The 22,582-nt window shown below is 38.3% G+C and overlaps 1 protein-coding gene across 3 annotated transcripts in view; it reads left to right on the forward strand.

Annotated features, from left to right (window-relative positions):
- The window catches only part of pcbp4 (poly(rC) binding protein 4), a 181,772-nt gene extending 163,459 nt beyond the window's left edge, over positions 1 to 18,313 (forward strand). For 2 of the 3 annotated variants that reach the window (XM_039770813.1, XM_039770814.1), the window contains 3 exons: positions 3,314 to 3,366; positions 12,646 to 12,815; positions 17,626 to 18,313. In XM_039770813.1, coding sequence (XP_039626747.1) covers positions 3,314 to 3,366; positions 12,646 to 12,815; positions 17,626 to 17,947 — 545 coding nt within the window. In that variant the 3' untranslated portion in view covers positions 17,948 to 18,313. Of the gene's footprint in view, positions 1 to 3,313; positions 3,367 to 12,645; positions 12,816 to 17,411; positions 17,527 to 17,625 lie in introns of those variants that run through there. The other variant, XM_039770815.1, reaches the window with a different exon arrangement.
- The last annotated feature ends 4,269 nt before the right edge of the window (positions 18,314 to 22,582 follow it).

Here is a 22,582-nt window from a genome sequence, read left to right on the forward strand (position 1 = left end):
AGAGAACTATGATTCTTAGCATGATGAGTGAAATTGCAAAATCAACCAGATTGTTCAAGCAAATTCTAGAAAAAACCCGATCTAAATCCGTTAAGTAGTTCTCTCGTTAGCTAGCTAAGCAGATGTAAGATACGCCCAAGGACAGTGCGAGAGTGAGGAGGGCCCCGCCCCCTCCACTCGGGCCACTGCGTCTCTCTCAGATTTATACAAATAAATTGGTACCGCAAGGGAACTATGATACTTAGCGTGATGAGAGAGGTCGCAAAATCAACCGGAATGTTCAAGCAAATTATAGAAAAAAATTTGATCTAAATCCGTTAAGTAGTTCTCTCGTGAAATATATAAATATATAAGTATGTATTCGATATATATATAGAAATATAATAAAAAACTACTGTCTGTGTCTAGCCACTCTGAATAATCTGATTGGTCAATTTGGCTTTGGCCTGATTGGTCAGTTTGGCTTTGGTGTCTCAGTAGTAAGGATGATGATGACAAAATACTTTAGGAGTGTAGGGTTCGATTTTTGATTGTGACCATTTTTTTATTTTATTTTTACAAAAAAGAAGTTAAAAAGGAGCATTTCGACAACAACAAAGCAAAATAACTTACCGTGCAATGTTGAGTTACTAAATGCTAATGAGGTTCAACCCGAGTCACCTTCAGAGACGGGAATACGAATAATGTTTATATAGCGGATCATGGGTAGTCAAAAAGAGGACAGGAGATGAGCAAGGCACCTCAAAATGACAAAGTCTGAGAAGCAGGCATTATGAGAACATGGTGGAGAGGTGAAGCACAGGGAAGAGAGGCTGAGACACTCAAGGATACCGAGGAAAGGTGTAAGAGGAATGGTGAGGCTACACATAGGGCAAGAGACATCAATTATCAAATATTATAAAATGTATTCTGTGTAGCTAGCATGTACTGAATACAAAACAGGGAGAGGTCCTGCATTCACTTGAGCCCATTAGTTCCTTTACCAAATCACCGCCTGTGACATATTTGTACACTGTCATTTTAAACATGTTGCCATTCCTTGCATTTTGTGGGTGGTGTCTCAGAATGCGGGGCCACCGTGATGTACCTGCTGCTTTATAAAGCAGTCAGAAAGAGAGACCCAGCAGTGGGTCATTGAGTTTGTTATAGGAATGGTGTCTGTACTGCTTGGAGTCTTTTCCTCTGTGTATTAAATTACTGCTATCTGCTATCAGTGTTGGGTTTCACCCCAAATTTATGCTTAAATTCCCCTTTTTCATCCTTTTTGTTTATATTCTATCCTGTAAATATTATTGTTTATGTGTATACTGTTATTTAGGTTTATTTTTTGCATAATTATGCATTTTCGTCAGTTTTGATTGCTATTTTGCTTCAACATATGAATGAAAATGCATGATGCCATTCACAGACTGGAGGAGAAGCCTTTATTTTACACATGTGGAGTCATGCAGTAAAAAGAAGACAATGGCTGTTAAACAGCTGTTGATTACACCTTGTTAAATACACAGCTAATTACAGACGTACGTCATTAGCGATCAGTTCTCATGTGTTTGTAGGTTATGGATAAACAGGACCAAGGAGTCAGGATGTTTTCTGTTCTCCGCTGTGCCTAGTTAGGCCTATTTGTATCAGTTTTAACTTTGTGCGTTCCAACACAGCTGAGAGTTGGCCAACAGCAGGTCGCAGATCAAAGGCTTTAATGAAAATGCTTGCTAATGGTAAAAATGATAGATTACAGATCCCCGTTTTTTGTTCTCTAGAACAACAATAAACATTACCTCAAGAAACAGATTTAGGTAAATCTACATTAACTTAAGACAGTTCTAGCAATAAGGGAACAGAACGACAATCAGAAGGGGCAATGTAGAGGTTTACCATTATATAAGTAACAGGCAAGAAAGCTTACATAACACATTTCAATATACAGCAGCGTAACAAATTGATAATGACACTGGCAATTAAATGACAAAAACTCACCCCACCGCAGATATATATATATATATATATATATATATATACATATATATATATATACATACAGTACAGGCCAAAACTTTGGACACACCTCCTCATTCAATGTGTTTTCTTTATTTTCATGACCATTTCCAGCACTCCATCACTCTCCTTCTTGGTCAATTAGCCCTTACACAGCCTGGAGGTGTGTTTGGGGTCATTGTCCTGTTGAAAAATAAATGAGCGTCCAACTAACGTGATTTCTGCACAACACAACTGCTGGTCTCAACCCCATTGATAAAGCAAGAAATTCCACTAAAAAACCCTGATAAGTCACACCTGTGAAGTGAAAACCATTTCAGGTGACTACCTGTTGAAGCTCATCGAGAGAATGCCAAGAGTGTGAAAACAGGAATCAGAGCAAAGGGTGGCTATTTTGAAGAAACTAGAATATAAAACATGTTTTCAGTTATTTCACCTTTTTTTGTTAAGTACATAACTCCACATGTGTTCATTCATAGTTTTGATGCCTTCAGTGAGAATCTACCAATGTAAATGGTCATGAAAATAAAGAAAACACATTGAATGAGGAGGTGTGTCCAAACTTTTGGCCTGTACTATATATATATATATATATATATATATATATATATATATATATATATATATATATATATATATATATATATATATATATATATATATATATATATATATATATATATATATAATATCTGCGGTGGGGTGAGTTTTTGTCATTTAATTGCCAGTGTCATTATCAATTTGTTACGCTGCTGTATATTGAAATGTGTTATGTAAGCTTTCTTGCCTGTTACTTATATATATATACACACACAAGTTCTCCCATCTTGTTTTTCTTATATTTATTGTGACTTTACGGCCTAATTTTGTGTGCATGCAAGTTTTATAAAGTGAATGCCTTGCGATCCTGTACAAGAAATAAGGTCTATAAAATGCACAAATAAATGATTGAAAAGCTGCATTCATTGGTAATAAACGCAAATTCTCAGAAAAGTGTACATGTTTTAAAGTGTTATGTAATCCCTTCGTGTTTCTTGCTAAACCTCTTTTAATGAATCTCTATGGATTTGTTTAATCAGTGACATTTCTGTGAATTATAAAAACACTACATGAAATTGTTGGAGACCTTCATTTCTAGTGATGCTTGGAAGCCTGTATTCGGTTTTCCAAGTTGGGATGCTTTTCAAAGAAACTTTGATCAAAATGCAAAAAACATGAAAGCCAGTCACGGCGGAGTTTCTCCAGCCTCGAGCGTGTAAGGCCTTGCTTGTTGAATTTTAACTGTGTTGTTCATAGATTACTTTATGTTTTATTGTAGGTTTGGAAAGCAGTTCACAGACAACATCTCAGGAACTTCTAATTCCAAATGATGTAAGTTTTTGATTCCTAATATATTTGTAAACCTTTCTGAAAACATGGTTTTACTTTGTCATCGTGGTGTATTGAGTGTTGATGAAGGGGCAAAAATAGCAAATGTTCCAATTTAAAATTAAATTTACAACACAATAAAGTGTGCAGAAAGTGAATGGTTTGGAGTAATTTGCTGGATTATTGGAATAGTCCTGAAAATAGAGGTAAACAGACTCAACAACTTGCAATCACATAAGATTGGAGCTCAGAATTTCAAGGTCACATCTATTACATTTACATTTTCCAATGCAAAGTATAAACTACATTTTTGTAAAGTATTTTGCACCATGGATGACTGCTAGTTAAGATTAATTTTGTAAAATTTTGCATTAGAATATTCTGAGTGAGTGTTTTATTTATGTACAAAGAAACAACATTTATACAATTAAATAATACAGTGTGAAAAAGGTATGCGTTCTTTAATTAAATTCATAGGTGTATCTTATTTTGCGCTATATTTCATTTTAGTGTATTTGTATATGTATCTAAATTTGTGATAAAATTAATTTTTGTATAATTTGGTCTGTATTCTATACCAATTTTTTTTTTTAACTGTATACACTATAAATTACTAATATACCATTTTTGTGTTTTTTTTCTACAATGCTGTTCAATCATGATTGAGTTTTTATCATTTTTTCACATTTACTTTCAATAAGCAGATGGAACTTAAATTTCAATACTTGTGATATCCAAGTGCTTTGATTACATTTCTCGATGTTATTAACCTTATTGCTACTGATTATTTAAAAGGTGTTTTTATCCAACGTAAATTATAAGCCAAATGATGATACATACAACAGCACAAAGTTCACGGGGGTCGCAGAAAATACTCCGTAAATAAAGACGTGTCTTGAGCCGTTGTTATATATGAACTCCAAACATGGCCGTCTTTTATTTACACATATGAGTGGAGTCCCAAATGAAGAAATCTAACAAAGCACTTCCTTTCATCAGCTAGGTTAATTTATATATATTAAATATTCTGAAGCATTCAAAAAAAACTAATCAGCATACAAATAAATGGTATGTTCCCGAAACCCATCTCTACCATCAAGTATTATGCATAGACTTAACATAGACTTAAATCACTGAGTGTTTTGGGTGATACCTGGTTAAAAGAAATAAGATTTTTTATATGTAAACTGTTATCAGAGAACATAACATAAAATTAAGTGTTATGTATGATTTCATTTTCTAATTTATATTTGCTGGTACAAATGTCAGGATTCCCAGTTAAACAGGCATGCAATTTGAAGTAATTTTTCTGTTACACGTGCAAATTTTATATATAAAATATTAAGGGTTGTCTCTCGTGCAAAAACTCACAAACTGCTTGGCCTATAAGCTTGAACTTGGTTTCAATCGACAGCTTATTCCATGTGTAAAATAGAGAAACAACAAGCATAAAGAGTTGGGTTTCCCACGCCATATACTTGGCAAAAGGTAATCAAAAAATGGACGTAATATGTCTTTACAGACTTGAGTCCATAATAGAACTGTGACATAGCAAGAACATAGCTGTTATATATCTGGTAGGCTGGAATTGGGGGCTCTACTGGATTGGGAACAGAAGTGATGTCTCTAAGAGGTGGGTTTTTCTGACAGTCTATAGATGAAAAGAGTGCCAACACCTTGACTGGTGGAGAAACGCAATTATTCAAGCCTATAAACTGTCTATCATGCGCACATGCGTGAATCATGATACAGCGGTGCTTGAAAGTTTGTGAACCCTTTAGAATTTTCTATATTTCTGGATAAATATGACCTAAAACATCATCAGATTTTCACTCAAGTCCTAAAAGTAGATAAAGAGAAACCAGTTAAACAAATGAGACAAAAATATTATACTTGGTCATTTATTTATTAAGGAAAATGATCGAATATTACATATTTGTGAGTGGCAAAAGTATGTAAACCTTTGCTTTCAGTATCTGGTGTGTACCCCCCAATAACTGCAACTAAACATTTCCAGTAACTTTTGATCATTCCTGCACACCGGCTTGGAGGAATTTTAGCCCATTCCTCCATACAGAACAGCTTCAACTCTGGGATGTTGGTGGGTTTCCTCACATGAACTGCTCGCTTCAGGTCCTTCCACAACATTTCGATTGGATTAAGGTCAGGACTTTGACTTGGCCATTCCAAAACATTAACTTTATTCTTCTTTAACCATTCTTTGGTAGAATGACTTGTGTGCTTAGGGTCGTTGTCTTGCTGCATGACCCACCTTCTCTTGAGATTCAGTTCATGGACAGATGTCCTGACATTTTCCTTTAGAATTCTCTGATATAATTCAGAATTCATTGTTCCATCAATGAAGGCAAGCCGTCCTGGCCCAGATGCAGCAAAACAGGCCCAAACCATGATACTACCACCACCATGTTTCACAGATGGGATAAGGTTCTTATGCTGGAATGCAGTGTTTTCCTTTCTCCAAACATAACGCTTTTCATTTAAACCAAAAGTTCTATTTTGGTCTCATCCGTCCACAAAACATTCTTCCAATAGCCTTCTGGTTTGTCCACGTGATCTTTAGCAAACTGCAGACGAGCAGCAATGTTTTTTGGAGAGCAGTGGCTTTCTCCTTGCAACCCTGCCATGCACACCATTGTTGTTCAGTGTTCTCCTGATGGTGGACTCATGAACATGAACATTAGCCAATGTGAGAGAGGCCTTCAGTTGCTTAGAAGTTACCCTGGGGTCCTTTGTGACCTCGCCAACTATTACACGCCTTGCTCTTGGAGTGATCTTTGTTGGTCAACCACTCCTGGGAGGGTAACAATGGTCTTGAATTTCCTCCATTTGTACACAATCTGTCTGACTGTGGATTGGTGGAGTCCAAACTCTTTAGAGATGGTTTTGTAACCTTTTCCAGCCTGATGAGCATCAACAACTCTTTTTGTGAGGTCCTCAGAAATCTCCTTTGTTCGTGCCATGATACACTTCCACAAACGTGTTGTGAAGAGCAGACTTTGATAGATCCTTGTTCTTTAAATAACACAGGGTGCCCACTCACACCTGATTGGCATCCTATTGATTGAAAACACTGGACTTGAATTTCACCTTCAAACTAACTGATCATCCGTGAGGAGGTTCACATACTTTTGCCACTCACAAATATGTAATATTCGATCATTTTCCTCAATAAATAAATGACCAAGTATAATATTTTTGTCTCATTTGTTTAACTGGTTTCTCTTTATCTACTTTTAGGACTTGAGTGAAAATCTGATGATGTTTTAGGTCATATTTATGCAGAAATATAGAAAATTCAAAAGGGTTCACAAACTTTCAAGCACAACTGTAAACATAACATCACTCATGAATTGTTCATACAGGCTACCTCGACCACAAAATCCACCTTCAGGTTCTTCTCACATCAATCAGAGGCATAACGACAGGCCACGGTGAACAGGAAACCAACTGCTACACGGGCATAAACACTGGCTGCATTGTTGACAGGAAAACAAGTACTGCAAGCCGTGTTGATGACAGGAAAACCAGAGCTGCATGGTCACACAGTGCTGTTAACAGGAAAACAACTGTGCTGAGGGACATTAAAGTGGCCTCTGCAAGCTGTCCTGGTCTGCTGTGTTTCAAGAAAGGCACTTCTTTGAGGGCTGAAGGTCTGAGTGTTTCTAGGAGAGAATACAATTCAAAGTAGAGCTCAAGAAATGTAGAACTATAGTTAGCCCTAAGACGAGACAAAAAGTGAAAGTTAAACAAAATGAAAACTGCTCAATGGCTGATTAGGACAGATATCCAGAAGGAAAGCAAAGAGGTAAAAAGTCGAAGCCGTCTGAAGACTTACATTTTTAAAATCACATTGATCATAAACTCAACACTTCAAATAAGATAATAATTATAATAATAATAATAATAATAATAATAATAATACATTTTATTTCTTTGCGCTTAAAAAAATATTAGGGGGTTTGCCCTCTACTCACTTTTCTCGCCAACCCCAGGCCTGCGCTACACACCAGCCGCTTTCCGTCTCTGCCATTCATGTTGTGAAGAGGGGTGCTGAACGCAGCCCAAGGCAATGCAGTCGCTCCTCCGAAACCCCCTCTTAGACAGTGATACAATGGGAAACAAATACAGTTTTTTTTTTTACCTCCTCTTTGCTCAATCAGCTGCTGGCTTGTTGTTGCTGCCGTGCCGCGTGATCTGCACCTCGCGCAACGCTTTGAATATTTAAAAGCCTGTACAGCAGCTGTCCTACTCTTTGTTTTTTAGTTCCAGCTCCGGGTGTGGTTAAGTCTCTTGGTACAAAGTCTCGTCTTGCGGGATATATTATTTTAGTTTTTATAATTTATAAATAGAATAAGAATCTGAAAATCTAACAACATCACAATAAAGTGTGATGAATTCTGAAAAGAATGATACCAAACACATATATGTAGGTTTTAAAATAAGCCCAATTTAAAGTATGACAAAAAACGAGACAATAAAGGTCATGTAAAATCTTTTCATTGCACTTTTAGGCTTAGGATTTTATATAGCGAGAGTAGAACACAATAAAACAATAAGTAATCAGAACAATTAAGAAATATATAATCTATGACAATGAGAAGTCAGTTCTGAAAAGGTGAGTTATAAGATATTTTTTTAAGAAAAGAAACAGAATCAGGAGTCCTTATATAAATGAGGTAGGGAGATGCAGAGCTGAAGAGCAACAAAACTAAAAGCCCAACCTTCCATGGAGGACAAATGGACTAAAGGGACAGCAAAAATGCCAGAAGCAGAAGAGTGCAGTGAGCAGGCCATTGTAAAATCTTTAAGAATATGTTTTCAATAAGTGGGAAAGATCATGGAGTGCTTAGTAAACGAAGGAAAGAATGTTAAAGTTAATACGGTACTTAAGTGGGAGCCAGTGCAGTTTATATAGAATAGGATTAATGTAAGTATGACTCAATAAGCGTGTGGCAGAATTTTGATTGCTCACAAGTTTATCAAGGATACAAGACAGTAGGGCGTTTCAATAGTCTAGCCTTGATGCGACGAATGCATGAATTAGTGTCTCAGCCACAGGACAGTTCAGTGAGAAACAAAGTCTTGAAAGGTTACGTAAGTTATAAAAGACAGCATGGGATGTAGCGTTAATGTGAGATTGAAAAGACAAAGTGCTGTCAAAAACAACACCAAGGCTCTTGACTTGAGGGCATAAAGGAATAGGGTTGTCGTTTGATGCAAATATTAACATATCCAAATTTTGAAATGGTAGCTTTAACACGACATAAGTTTTCTCTGTAACATAGTTCTAGAAATAAGTTGTCTCAAATCAGGGAAAATTTGAAATGCTGAGGGTTTAATTATTTGTCCATTGCTTGAAATAGTTTTGGACACACTCAGTGGACTACGTACCAGCCTGCCATTGGGAGGAAACATTTCCAAATTTTGAAATGGCAGCTTTAGAGCTCTCGAGGAGAATTTCAGACTTGGCACTATTAACCTTGAGCAGATGATACGCCATCCAAATTGTAATATCATGGAGGCAACTAATCAAAGAGGATAGAGAATAAGCCTGAGATGGTTTAGAAGAATAAAAAGCTGCAAATCATCAGCATAACTATGGAACTGAATACTATGGTGACGCATAACTGAGCCAAGGGTGAGGAGGTAAATGATAAACAGCAAGGTGGCCGTGTACTGAACCTCTATGGCACCTCATGGGTGACAAGAGAATTCTGAGAAATGCAATTATTCTGTTAATAAACTCAAATCTATTAGATAATTAAGACTGAAACAATGAATTACCAGATGCAGTTATACGCTGTGAAGAGAGGTGATCCGATAATAGTGTATGAAAAGGATAAAAATATTCAGTAACCGGGAATCACCAGCTTCATTGGTTCATTGTCTTTAGTATTTAATTTTTAGTTAGTAAACATCATTATTCTTCTGGTTTAACTGATTAAAGGTTTAAAGGCAAAAAAAGAAAAGAAAAGAAAAGAAAGTTTTGGCACATGCCCACCATTGAAACATGCCATAAATGCTTTAACTGTAGATTAGAATGTCTTTCCAGTCGTTGCTTTTCCGGAAAACATCATGTGCGTCTGCCATAATAGTCCCAACTGTTAATGTAACAAATCCAGCACTGTGAGTCCAGAGGATTCTGATTGAGGGGAATGTTCGTCGGGATTGCTTGCCATGCATTGTTTCAGCAGTTCGGCAAAGAGAGGGGGAAGAGAACAGTGAACAAATGGAGGCCTGTCCTTGAACTGTATGTCAAGCTGCCAGCGCACAGACCCTGATTGTAAAAGCTGCCTCAGCACTGATAGACAGACTTCAGTCTTTCCAGAGAGAGCTTTTTCCCTTTTGCCCCCCATAGGAAGGCATTTAAACGACTTTGATGACCTTTGCATGTACAGATTTAATCACATTCATCCTGAAAGTCAGAAATAAATATGAGTCTAGGAGAGGCAAAAATCTCATGATGACTTCTTTAATACTCATTAGGTCCCATGAGAAATCACACCGTTAACTGAGCACGTCGCAGAGCCTTTTGTCAAAGAGACACAAGAGCTCCTTCAACGACTGATTTTTTTCCCCCCCTGACGTCTTGAAGTTCACAATGTTACTCATAAAAATGATTAGCTGGTCTCTTATATTCCATTAGGCTTTAATTGTTTTATTGATTTAAAACTGAAAAGTATGCCCCATAACTGCATGATAGCTGAAAGAGCTCCCACATACAGTATATATAACTAGGGGGCAATGCCCCCGCTTGCTTCACTTGCCCACCGCCGGGTTTGGTTTACCGGATATACAATTTAAAGAGATTGTTACTTTCATGGGAATTGTTACATATGCATTATTTTCACTTTTACTTTAAAACTTTTGTAAAAACATTACTTGTCCTTATTTTCTGGCCCTGGGCGTGGTTACATCTCTTTCTCGCAGGATGTATAATGTTGCTTGCGTTGTGAAGGGGAGGCGACTGAACGCATGCTAAGGAGATGCAGTATCGGATCATCTGCTGGCTTTCTGCTGCTGGCAAGCTGCCTGTTCTGCTTGTCTTGCTGCTCGATCATTTCAAGGCCTGTACAGCAGCTGTCTTTTTGCCACTTCGTGTCTCTGTTCCTCGCGTTGTGAGGGGTGGGGGGGGGGTTTTAGGTTGGCTGAACGCACGCTAAGAAGAAGCGGTCTGATCATCTGCTGGCTTTCTGCTGCTGGTGAGCTGCGTGTTTAGCTTGTCATTGTTTTAAGAGCTGGAAGCACATAGATAGATACTTTAGTATAGTAGGCAGGATTAAATAGATAGATAGATAGATAGATAGATAGATAGATAGATAGATAGATAGATAGATAGATAGATAGATAGATAGATAGATACTTTATTAATCCCAAGGGGAAATTCACATACTCCAGGAGCAGCATACTGATAAAAAACAATATTAAATTAAAGAGTGATAAAAATGCAGGTATAACAGACAATAACTTTGTATAATGTTAACATTTATCCCCTCGAGTGGAATTAAAGAGTCGTATAGTGTGAGGGAGGAACGATCTCCTCAGTCTGTCAGTGGAGCAGGACGGTGACAGCAGTCTGTCGCTGAAGCTGCTCCTGAGTCTGGAGATGATCCTGTTCAGAGGATGCAGTGGATTCTCTATGACTGACAGGAGCCTGCTCAGTGCTCGTCGCTCTGCCACGGATGTCAAACTGTCCAGCTCTGTGCCTACAATAGAGCCTGCCTTTTTAACAAGTTTGTCCAGGCGTGAGGCATCCCTCTTCTTTATGCTGCCTCCCCTGCACACCACCGTATAGAAGAGGGCGCTCGCCACAACCGTCTGATAGAACATCTGCAGCATCTTATTGCAGATGTTGAAGGACGCCAGCCTTCTAAGGAAGTATAGTCGGCTCTGTCCTTTCTTACACAGAGCATCAGTATTGGCAGTCCAGTCTAATTTATCATCCAGCTGCACTCCCAGGTATTTATAGGTCTGTACCCTCTGCACACAGTCACCCCTGATGATCACGGGGTCCATGAGGGGCCTGGGCCTCCTAAAATCCACCACCAGCTCCTTTGTTTTGCTGGTGTTCAGTTGTAGGTTGTTTGAGTCACACCATTTAACAAAGTCTTTGATTAGGTTCCTATACTGCTCCTCCTGACCACTCCTGATGCAGCCCACGATAGCAGTGTCATCAGCGAACTTTTGCATGTGGCAGGACTCCGAGTTGTATTGGAAGTCTGATGTATATAAGCTGAACAGGAAAGCACAGTCCCCTGCAGCGCTTCTTGAAAGGTTATGAAAGTTATAAAAGACAGCATGGGTTGTAGTTTTATTGTTAAATTGAAAATAAAAAGTGCAGTCAAAAACAACGCCAAGGCGCTTGACTTGAGGGCCTAAAGGAATAGGGGTGTTGTTGATGCAAATATTAACATATCCAAATTTTGAAATGGTAGCTTTAACACAACATAAGTTTTCTCTGTAACATAGTTCTAGAAATAAGTTGTCTCTAATCAGGGAAAATTTGAAATGCTGAGTGTTTTATTATTTGTCCATTGCTTGAAATAGTTTTGGACACACTCAGTGGACTACATACCAGCCTGCCATTGGGAGGCATCTGTTTCTGTAGGAAAGGCATGTTGCTGTGACAGTTTTAGTTCCCTTAGCACAATGCTCTGTAGTGCTAACCTCATGGATGACAAGGTGACTTTGGAGAAAGTGGTCTTATGGGAACCATCAATCTAAAAATAAAAAACAGATTCTCAAGAGCATCGGTGTAGCTCAGAGATGAGAAGGGTCTATAACCATTTCAGGACGTTAAATCTCTTCTTGTGAAGCAGAATAGTTTCAACAGACAAGGATCTGATAAACCGTGTAAACCAGGGCCCATTTTACAAGAAAACAAAAGGGGGGTTTAGTGGACAGGATCTAAAGCTAACCATTTGGACACTCCAGTTCATCTAAGTGATTAGTTTATAATTACATCTTTCTATTTCTTTGTTTTTTAAATGGGTAGGAGAACAGGTATTGAATAAAAATAGCAATGAAACCTAGAAGACAATAAAATAATTATTTTTGAAAAAGTTTTTGGAACACATACAATTATCCTTATGCAATTATGCAGCATTGTGGCCAGTGTCACCTCGATGAGCTACAGATGTTCTTGTCCTCCGATTGAATGGATGAGTTTTTGTAAACACCTGCATCATTATGATTATGACCTTTAAACGTTTATGGCTCATGTAGTAAGGTATTTATTTATTCTTTCTTTTTTCTTTACAGCTGATTGGATCCATTATTGGCCGTCAGGGTAGTAAAATCAATGAAATCCGGCAAGTGTCAGGAGCACAAATCAAAATCGGTAATCAGTTGGATGGCACAAGTGATCGTCACGTTACCATCACTGGATCTCCCATTAGCATCAACCTGGCACAATATCTCATTATATCTTGGTAAGGAATGTTGGAGGATGTTTTCTGGAAGTGGCTTTAGTGTCTGGAATGAAGGCAAGAGCCAAAAAGAAAAGAATTTAGAAAGATTTACTGCAACTTATTGTCACCATAAATCCACTATATAAGTTCAGTTTGGGAGTAAATCGAACATACGATCAAGTCATATAAGAGGAGAAGAAAGAGACTACAGGCCCAAGCAGTCTAAATTAGGTTCTTCTAAAAATGTTTTGGGGTTCATTCTCTTCTCAGCAAAGTTGAAAGACCTCTAAGACTCAATGGATAAAGACTCCCCAGTTGAGATGGTGTGGGTATCTAGTGCTGGATACCTCCCACTGGAGGTCTACCAACCACATGAAAAGACCCAGGGCATGTTGGAAAGGGTATACAGTATGTCTTAGTTGGCCCCTCAGAAAAGCTTTGGGATGATCGATGTCTGATCTGACCTGCTTAGATGACCATAGTCTTCATCAGGTCTACCAAAAGGCATATGAGAATGAGAATGCAAATAATTTGGTAGATAACAAATCAAGCAAAAAATATGATGCTTGTGCCAAGAGATACAAAATATACATTTATTCAAAACAGTGAGTCTAGTTTTTAATATACTGTAAACATACTAAAGAATGACAAAAGTATAAGGCAAGAGCACAACCCTGGATGAGGTGCCATTTAATCACAGGGCACAGTTAAGTACACATCCATACTCAGCTATATAGTGTCAATTGAGAGGCATCCATTCACTTAACCTGCCACAATGAAGAAGATAAGTCAGGCAGAACGCAAATGGATCGCTGATATGTGACACATAACATTACAGATTATCAATATATGCTCTCAAGCTCTGATACAAGTCTCATAATTCATTGTGATGTCTGTTAAATTATACTTCAGGAATACAGACTCACTACCTAATACTACATTTTTCATACACAAAAAAATAAACTGAAAAACTGTTGTTATATACAATGGAAAGATACTGCCAGAGCCAAAGAACAACTTTTGGTTCATGACCTAGTACCACATTAATTCAGAGTTTGAATCAGGATACCAATACCAATCAGCAGTCTGTCTCATCGTAAGCCACGCTGCCTAGTTCTGTCTGTCTCATGACTTTAACCCTGTCAGCTCTTGGCTCTTTACGCTGGTACTAATCTGTGTGTGTCAGCCCACATTTACAGTAGAAACGAGGCCATTCTTACTCTCATTTACTGTCGGTTTTTTGGTGAGACTACAGTGTCTCTGGACAGAAAACAGCTATCAGTGTTAGACACTTCGCACATTTCAGCTGTGCCTGCCACAATATGTACTGCACACGTACCTTCTGTATCTTTATCAAATGTTTATATTCGATGTAATTACAACCAAGTAATACCAGCGTTCATATGACACCCTTAAGGTGTCTTTGTGCTAATCTGTCCCTGGCCTTTACTACATTTATTTTATTACTGTCGTCTCCGATACAAGTAATTAAACTTGAGTGACTTACTCAGACTAATCACATCACTGACATATGCAATGTGCAATATCCATCCATCCAGCTTCAAACTGGTTTTATCTAGTTCAAGTTCACAGGGGGGTGAGGCCTATCGTTAGTAATGCTGGGTGTAAGGCAGGAGCCAACATTGGATGGGGTGACAGTCAATCACAGGGCACATTCATGAAGACATCTACACTCACCCATACAGGACAACTATGAGTTATTGATTAACCAGAGGAAGCCCACTGATAGACAACCAGATAAGATAGATAGATAGATAGATAGATAGATAGATAGATAGATAGATAGATAGATAGATAGATAGATAGATAGATAGATAGATAGATGGATGTGAAAGGTACTATATAATAGATGCAGAGGTCCATATGCAATCAGCCATAAAAAAAAATTGCCAACTTATAACTCCTGTTAATGATTTAACTAACCACCCATTGTCTAGTGGCATGACAGCAACAGAATGCTGACAGTTACATCCAAAATGTTCTTCAACTTTACTATCATGTTGAAATTGCCAATTTGCCAAAATTTAGATAGACATATCAAGGCACTATATTTTATTTTTTACAATATCTTATATTAACATATTACTTCACCACCACCACACCCCAGTACAGTCCTCTTACTCCACAGATTAATATCTCATATAAATTAATTACTTTAACACCATCACACCCCAAAACACTCTGCTTACTCTGCACAAAAATTCAGATAAAAATCTGATATAGAAAAATGCCTACTCCACACATAAATTCAGATTAATATCTTATCTAAATAAACTGAGTCACAACCATCACACTCCAGTACACTTCACCAACTCACCACATACGTTCACATAAAGATCTGGCATAAATTACTTCACCACACTAACACTCCAGTACCCTCCTTCTACTCCACACATGAATGCTGATAAATAATTGATATAAATAAATTACTTTACTGCTATCACACTCCAGTATACTCCACTTACTCTGCAACAAATTCAGATGAAGATCTGATCTAAGTACCTTTCTCCTACTCCACGCATAAATTTAGATTAAAATATTTTCTAAATGAATTACTTTGGCACCGCTACTCCCCAGTACACTCTCCCTACCCTGCACATAAATTAAGATTAATATCTTATGTAAACAAACTACTTCAGCACCACTACACCTCAGTAAATTCTTACTACTCCTCACATAAATTCTAATAAAGAACTGATAAAAATAAATTATTTTACCACCACTACAGCCTAGTACAGTCGTAAGGCATGATAGATAGATAGATAGATAGACAGACAAACAGACAGATAAAAAGTCACTATATAACAGATAGATCAGTGGTTCTCAACCTGTGGGGGCCCCCCTAGGGGGGCATGAAGTAACAAAAGGGGCAAGATGTGAAAAAAGAAAACAAGAATCAAAAATGTGAAAAAAACATCTGTTGAAACCAAAACAAATTATCTTAAACTACATTTTGATACTAGAAAAATAAATATAGAGTTAGATAAATGTCGATAAAAGTCAAGTAGGTATAATAAAATATGCATCTATGATATATCATTAATTAAAAAAGAACAAATTGGTATTAGTGGGCTCCTTTCAAAAAATGTTAGGGGGGTGCGATTAAAGCTGTTATGAAAACTCGGGTCACAAATACCTAAAGGTTGAGAAATGTTGAGACAGATAGATAGATAGATAGATAGATAGATAGATAGATAGATAGATAGATAGATAGATAGATAGATAGATAGATAGATAGATAGATAGATAGATAGATTACTTTATTAATCCCAATAGGAAATTCACTTGGTACAAGTTCTGTACAATTCCTGAGCACATCATAGAATCATTTATATATAAAATTAGATCATTTTAATAATACTAGTGTTAATAGTCGGCACGGTGGCCTCACAGTTAGAAGTCCTGGGTTCACTTCCCGGGTTCTCCCTGCATGAAGTCTACATGTTCTCTCCCTGTATCTGCGTGGGTTTCCTCCAGGTACTCCGGTTTCCTCCCACAGTCCAAAGACATGCAGGTTAGGTGCATTGGCGATTCTAAATTGGCCCCAGTGTGTGGTTGGTGTGTGGTTGGTGTGTGCCCTGCGGTGGGTGGGCACCCTGCCTAGGGTTTGTTTCCTGCCTTGCGCCCTGTGTTGGCTGGGTTTGACTCCAGCAGACCTCAGTGACCCTGTAGTTAGGATATAGCGGGTTGGATAATGGATGGATATTGTTAATAGTAATTGTAATAATTTACACAAATGTTTTCATTTTCACTAGACCAAACTGTAGCTTGTCTATTGTATTTAACGGCCCAAAGCAGTAGGCCTGCTCCTGGGATGGCTGTCCTAACAATTGTGCACCCATACTAGTGCTTAAATGCCAACATTGGAAATCCTCGGTCATAGCACACTGAGGCGGAACTCAATTCTATTTTGTTTCTGACGCTATTTAGACAAAGTCCTCTTGCAAGTTATTTTAAAAGAATAGTGTACTGCTGTTAGCCAACCTTTTAAGCATTTATGACATCAGTGTTACTCATATTGAAGTAACGTTCTGGAACGCCACATTGCAGAGAACCTTTAGCATAAAAACATATCAAAAGCAGAGAGCTTGTTAAAATTTCAGATGAAAAGTTACATTTTGCTTAAAATGAATAGGACTGTATGAATCCTATTGGTACCTCCTACTTCCAGAAGGCTTTATCTCCATACCCCAAGTGTGTCTCTCTCACTTCTCCATCTTCTGCTTGTCCATTTTGCCTGCCATCTTCTGCGGTTTCAGACTGATTCACCAAAAGAGTGTAACTCATTATTACGAAGTTGCAGTAGCCTTATAAGTCAGAGGCTAAGCTTTCTTCTGTTTTAACTGATTTAAAGATTTTTATTTTAAAAAGAAAAAAAGGAATCAGTCTTGGGGTGTTATTCATTAGCATATAATTTATATTTCTGTGTTTCTCAGCTAACACTGAAAATGATGTGTTATAAATTTTGGTTTGAATTTTATTGTGAAAGCTGGCAATTTGCCAAATTGAAAAAGCAGGTTGCATGCCAGTAAAATGAAAAGCACCCTTGAGCAAGCCTCCATTAATTGGAAACCATTTTGTTTCTTCTCCCCTAAGCCCGTCCTGAGCCACCCAAGCTCCTCCCCATTCTCAGTGTCATGAGAATTCAAATCCTCCAGTGATCTGTTGCTGCCTTCAGCAGACACCTTCGTTATGGATTTTTATTTCTGTTTATTTATTTTGTTAACATGTGTTTGTTTAACCTTCTAACCCTTTCCATCTTATCCCTCCCTTTTGTCTCCCCCTTTTCCCCTCTCCTCTACCCTCACAGTTTAGAGACCGCCAAATCCACTGCCCAGCCCTCCTCCATTACGACCCCCGTTGACCTCAACATGACCTTCACCCAGCCTGCCTCCCCTGCGTCCACTTCAGCTGCAGCGCTTGCGGCAATGGGCGCTGTGCCCCATGGTCATGTGTTGGGCACCCCCTATGCCCTTCCCCTCTCCAGTATCCTTGGAGTGAAATCCGTTCCCTTCCTTGCTCTCTCAGCACCCACCGCTGCCACCCACGGGTCTTTAACATCCTACACGGCCAAAATCTCCTCCACCAACGGGATCAAGAAGCCAGAGAGACAAAAGTTCGCCCCCTACTGATCGAGAGAAGGAAGGCAACCGTGTGTTTGTATCCTAGAGAGTCCAGAACTGTATGGAGGAATGGCGACCTGTCATTTTTTTGGTAGCACATATCTGGAGAAGGCATGCGCAGTTTTCAAAGGCGACTTTTCTGCCCTGTTTTCAAGCACACAGGAGGATGTTTGAACAAATCTGCCAACATCAGAGCCTGAAACCAACACCAATGGAATTTTTCTAGAAGTTTCAGAATGTTCTATTTATTGCTTTTTTTTTTCTTGTAAAAAAAAAAAAAAAAAACTCAAATATTCTGTATACTTGATTAATGTAGCTAATTCTGTGTATTTACATGAATATTTTAATATATATAAATATACATGAAATGCTTAAGCGCCTGTACATATTTTATGCTATTTCTATTTGCTTTTCTTTGCCTCCATTATCTTTATTTTTTCCTCATTTCTGAAAGGTTTAAGTTATTGGAATGTCTAATGTGTGTGAAATGTTTTATTTTTTCAGAAGTGAAGTGCCAAGTGTTTCATGTATAATTACGTTGGCAGGGTCATTTAAGAATCTTCAGGTCTGGTGGCTTTTAATACTATAAAAAAACAAGCAGATCTTTCATGTGGATCTTTCCTGAGGAGACTAAAGGGTGACAAACATAATGAATTACTGCAGATAAGTGGTTTTTACCTGCGTAAATGCAGTAAATAATAAATAATACAGCATCTCAGAAGACTCATCAATCAATATGTATAAATAGCAGTGTTTGAATTGAAAGCAGCAGTGTCCACATTTAAAATGAGATATGAAGATAAAATGACATTAGAATACAGGGAGATTCACTCGAATATTCTGTTGCACTATATCTCCCATTACGATGAAGCAATCTGAACCAAGCAAACACGCTATAGACCTTGACGTATGTGTAATCGATTGCATTGCATGCGATGCTGAAAGTGGTTTCCCTTTTCTGCCAGACACATTTCGACACGCGGCTCCATGTTCCTGAATGTATCGGCAAGCATCTCGGGGGGAATAGCAGCAATTTCACATTGGATGCTTTCCTTCAAATCTTCCACAGTTGTGAGGTTTGTTCTGATAGACTTTTCATTTGAGCATACCCCAAAGGTAGAAGTCTGGTGGTGTCAGATCCGGTGACCGTGGTGGCCAAATCCCCTTTGAAGTTACCCTGTTGCCAAAGAAGGATTCAGTTTCTGCCATGCTCCTTGCCGATGTGTGACACGTTACTCCATCTTGCTGGAAGTAACCTTCCGTTAACTCACGATCATCCAGTTGATTCTGACATCACTTAAACGAATTGGTGACCCTATAGGTTCACACCATGAAGATGCTCTGCTCAATACTGTACACCACCATCCTGAAGAGAAGTCGAGTGACTGAGTGAAGGGGTACGGGCAGTATGGACCCAGAAGTTACAAACGGAGGTTAAACGTCGTGACAGCTTACTTCATCACTCCAACGGAAGGGCATCCCGGCTTGTTTGAAGCTCCATATACTGAGGAGTACATTGCAAGTTCTTTTGTTCAGATTGCTTCATCCTAGCGAGAGTTATTACATAATATTCGGGCTTCTTTAAAGTCAGTCTCCCTGTATATGCAAGACAGGGTTCCGAAATGTATTTTTTTAAATAACTGGGGGACATTCTGATACAAGGGTCCCCAACTTCAGTCCTGGAAGGCTTCAGTGGCTGCAGGTTTTCATTCTAACCCTTTTCTTTATTAGTGCACTGTTTTTCCTGCTAATTAACTTCTTTTGAATCAATTTCAATTGACTTGTTTTTTTAAGATTTTTTCCCCTGAATTTCTTCATTGTTCCTCTGAATTGCTTCATTTCTTTCCTTAAACAGAAATGAAATGTGAAGTGAGTCAACCAGCTAAGACCTAACTAAGTCAGGGCCTCAAACACCAACCAATTTCACGCCAACCAGTTGCTTAATTAGGTGCGGATTCTTGTCGTTAATTAAACCCGTTCTTTAATTCAATGGGTTGTTGCTGCTCTCATCATGCAAAGGCATACATTTCTGAAATTGTTGATTTTCTTTTTTCTAAGAGCACTGTTAAAATGTTTTGGGGACCTGAGCAGATCAACAGTCTTGAGTCCTTCATCTTTCTTTATTTTCAGATATTGTATGATGGACACACTTTGTTGGTCATGTTTTGGCTCATTTTGTATCTCATTATTGTTTGGCAACTAATTAAGGAAAAAGAAACAATTAAGGGGTCTAATTCTTCGAGAGCAAGTTGATTAAAATGAATTCAAAAGAAGTTCATTAGAAGCGAAATCAGGTCACTAATTAAGAAAAAGGGTTAGAATGAAAACCTGCAGCCACCTGGGGCCCTCCAGGAGTGGAGTTGGGGACCCCAGTTTTAATGGTATTGAAACAAGAGAAGTTCATTTATTGATTGGAAATTGGAGATTATCTGTGTATGATGATACCAGCAGGCTCACTCTGGCACATTTCTATGTTTTCAACTATATTTTAGCATTCTAAATTACTCCCGAGTTTTTGGTGTGACCTCCTCTGTATAGAGTGCATAAGCAGTGGAATCAGAAAGTATTCAGAGTCCTTCACTTTCTGCACACTTAATGGTGTTATAGATTTCATTTTAAATGGACAAACTTGTCATTTTGTCTATTTATCTACACTCAATCACCCATCATGACTAAGTTCAAACAAAGGTGTGCAAATTTATTAAAAATCAAAAACTGTCATGAATAGAAGTACTCTGACCCTTTGCTGTGGGACTCCAAACTGTGGGCAGGTGCGTCCGGTTTGCATTTAATTATTCTTGAGGCGTGTCTAGAGCTTGATTGGAGTCAACCTGTGGCTAACTCAGTTGATTGGACATCGTTTAGAAAGGCCCACAGCCAGGTATATAAGGTCCCACAATTCATAACAGGACAAAAACCAAACCATGAAATTTAGGGACCTCTTTGTAAACCTCTGCAATCAAATTGTGGTGATAAGAGCAAGGCTATAAAATTCATTTCTGAGTACATTAGCATTGATGGCTCAATAATTGTGAATTGAAAGAAGTGAGGCTCCACTAGGACTCCTTCCAGAGTTCATAGTGATTAACCATGTGAGGAGGGTCTTGGTCAAGGGTGGTGGTCTACAGCCCAGAGGTTATTCTGAGAGAGTTTTAGAAGTACTCTGCTGAGATAGGAGACCATCTCACCAAACACTCCATCAAGAAAGAATTTCTGGTGGAATGGCTGACTCCCACTTGGAGTTTGCAAAACAGCATTTAAAGAAATCTGAGGGCATGAGGAAAAAGATCTGACTAGACAAAATTTGGACTCCAAGCAATATGACCAGGCACTACTCATTACCTACCTCTAATACCATCCCTATGGTGAAGCATGGTGGTGGAATGGGGTTGCTTGAAAGCAGCATGGACAGAGAGACTGGTTAGAACTTAGGGAAGGAGAAATGCAGCCAAACACTTAGAAGTCATACAAGAAAAACTGCTCCAGAGATCACTCAACCTCAGACTGAGGTGATGGTTCACCTTGCAGCATAACAATGACCCGAAGACAACCCTGGAGTAGTTTCGGGATAAGTGTCTGATTGTCCTTGAGTGGCCAAGCCAAGGCCCAAAATTAAATCTCACGTACGGGTGATGTTCAAAAAGTTTCCGCACTTTCGTATTTTCATTGGAAATGGTGAAGATAGAAGGAGTAGTAATAGGACATTAAAAAGTTTGGGTAGATGCTGGGAAAACTGCATCGCAAAGGAAAGTGATGTAATTTGTTTTTGAAATTTTTAATAAATAGAGTTTTTTTTTTTTTAAAAAAGTGCAGAAACGTTTTGAACGCCCCTCGTATAGGGTCACAGACCCTTTCCAACCAAACTAATAGAACTTTTAGTATTTTTAGTTTGCAGATCTTTTTCAAAACATGTTTTCACTACAATTATGGGTTTTTGAGTGTAGTGTGAAAGGTAAAATTAGAAAATGCATCCATTTTAGATCTATAACACTATGAAATCTGCAAAAAATGAAGGGGTCTGAATACTTTCTGAATGGACCTTCATCAGGAGTCAGAAAGGTAGAATCCCACCGAGTATTAAAAAGGAGTCTCAAAAGGGAATTATCTGGGATCACCAAGAAGAGCTTATCGGAAACAAACAGTAGGCCAGCATTTTGTCCCTAAACAAATAGCGCAAGATACACTGGACAGCAAAACCAGACACTTCATGATTCACCATCTTCTAATTCAGAGCACATTTCATATTTACAACTAGAAAACTGGATTATCTCCCAAGGTTACAGCTCATTCTAAAATTAACCTGACCACAGAGCACCACCTGTTGATTCTGGTTGCAAGCCTGAAGGAGCCATTCAGTCCTGCTAAACCGTGAACTGAAGGGCTGTCTTTTGTGGGAATTCACTGGGCAAGTTCTTCTGGGTTTTATGTCTAGGGTAAAGTCCTGGGTCTGCAAATGTGGACATATGGGACGTTTGGCTGGGAAAACGATGGCAATAATAAATCTTGACTATCCCTTCCTCTGCGATAAATATTACAGGCTGAAGGAAAACTGTTTCTCAAATTTGTGAAGAATCTTTTCATTTGTTATTGTAAGGTAATCCTTTTAAATGAATCCATAACAGAAAACACTTTTCTACAAGTTTA

This window comes from Polypterus senegalus, chromosome 12 (genome assembly GCF_016835505.1).
Source record: "Polypterus senegalus isolate Bchr_013 chromosome 12, ASM1683550v1, whole genome shotgun sequence".
Lineage (NCBI taxonomy): Eukaryota > Metazoa > Chordata > Cladistia > Polypteriformes > Polypteridae > Polypterus > Polypterus senegalus.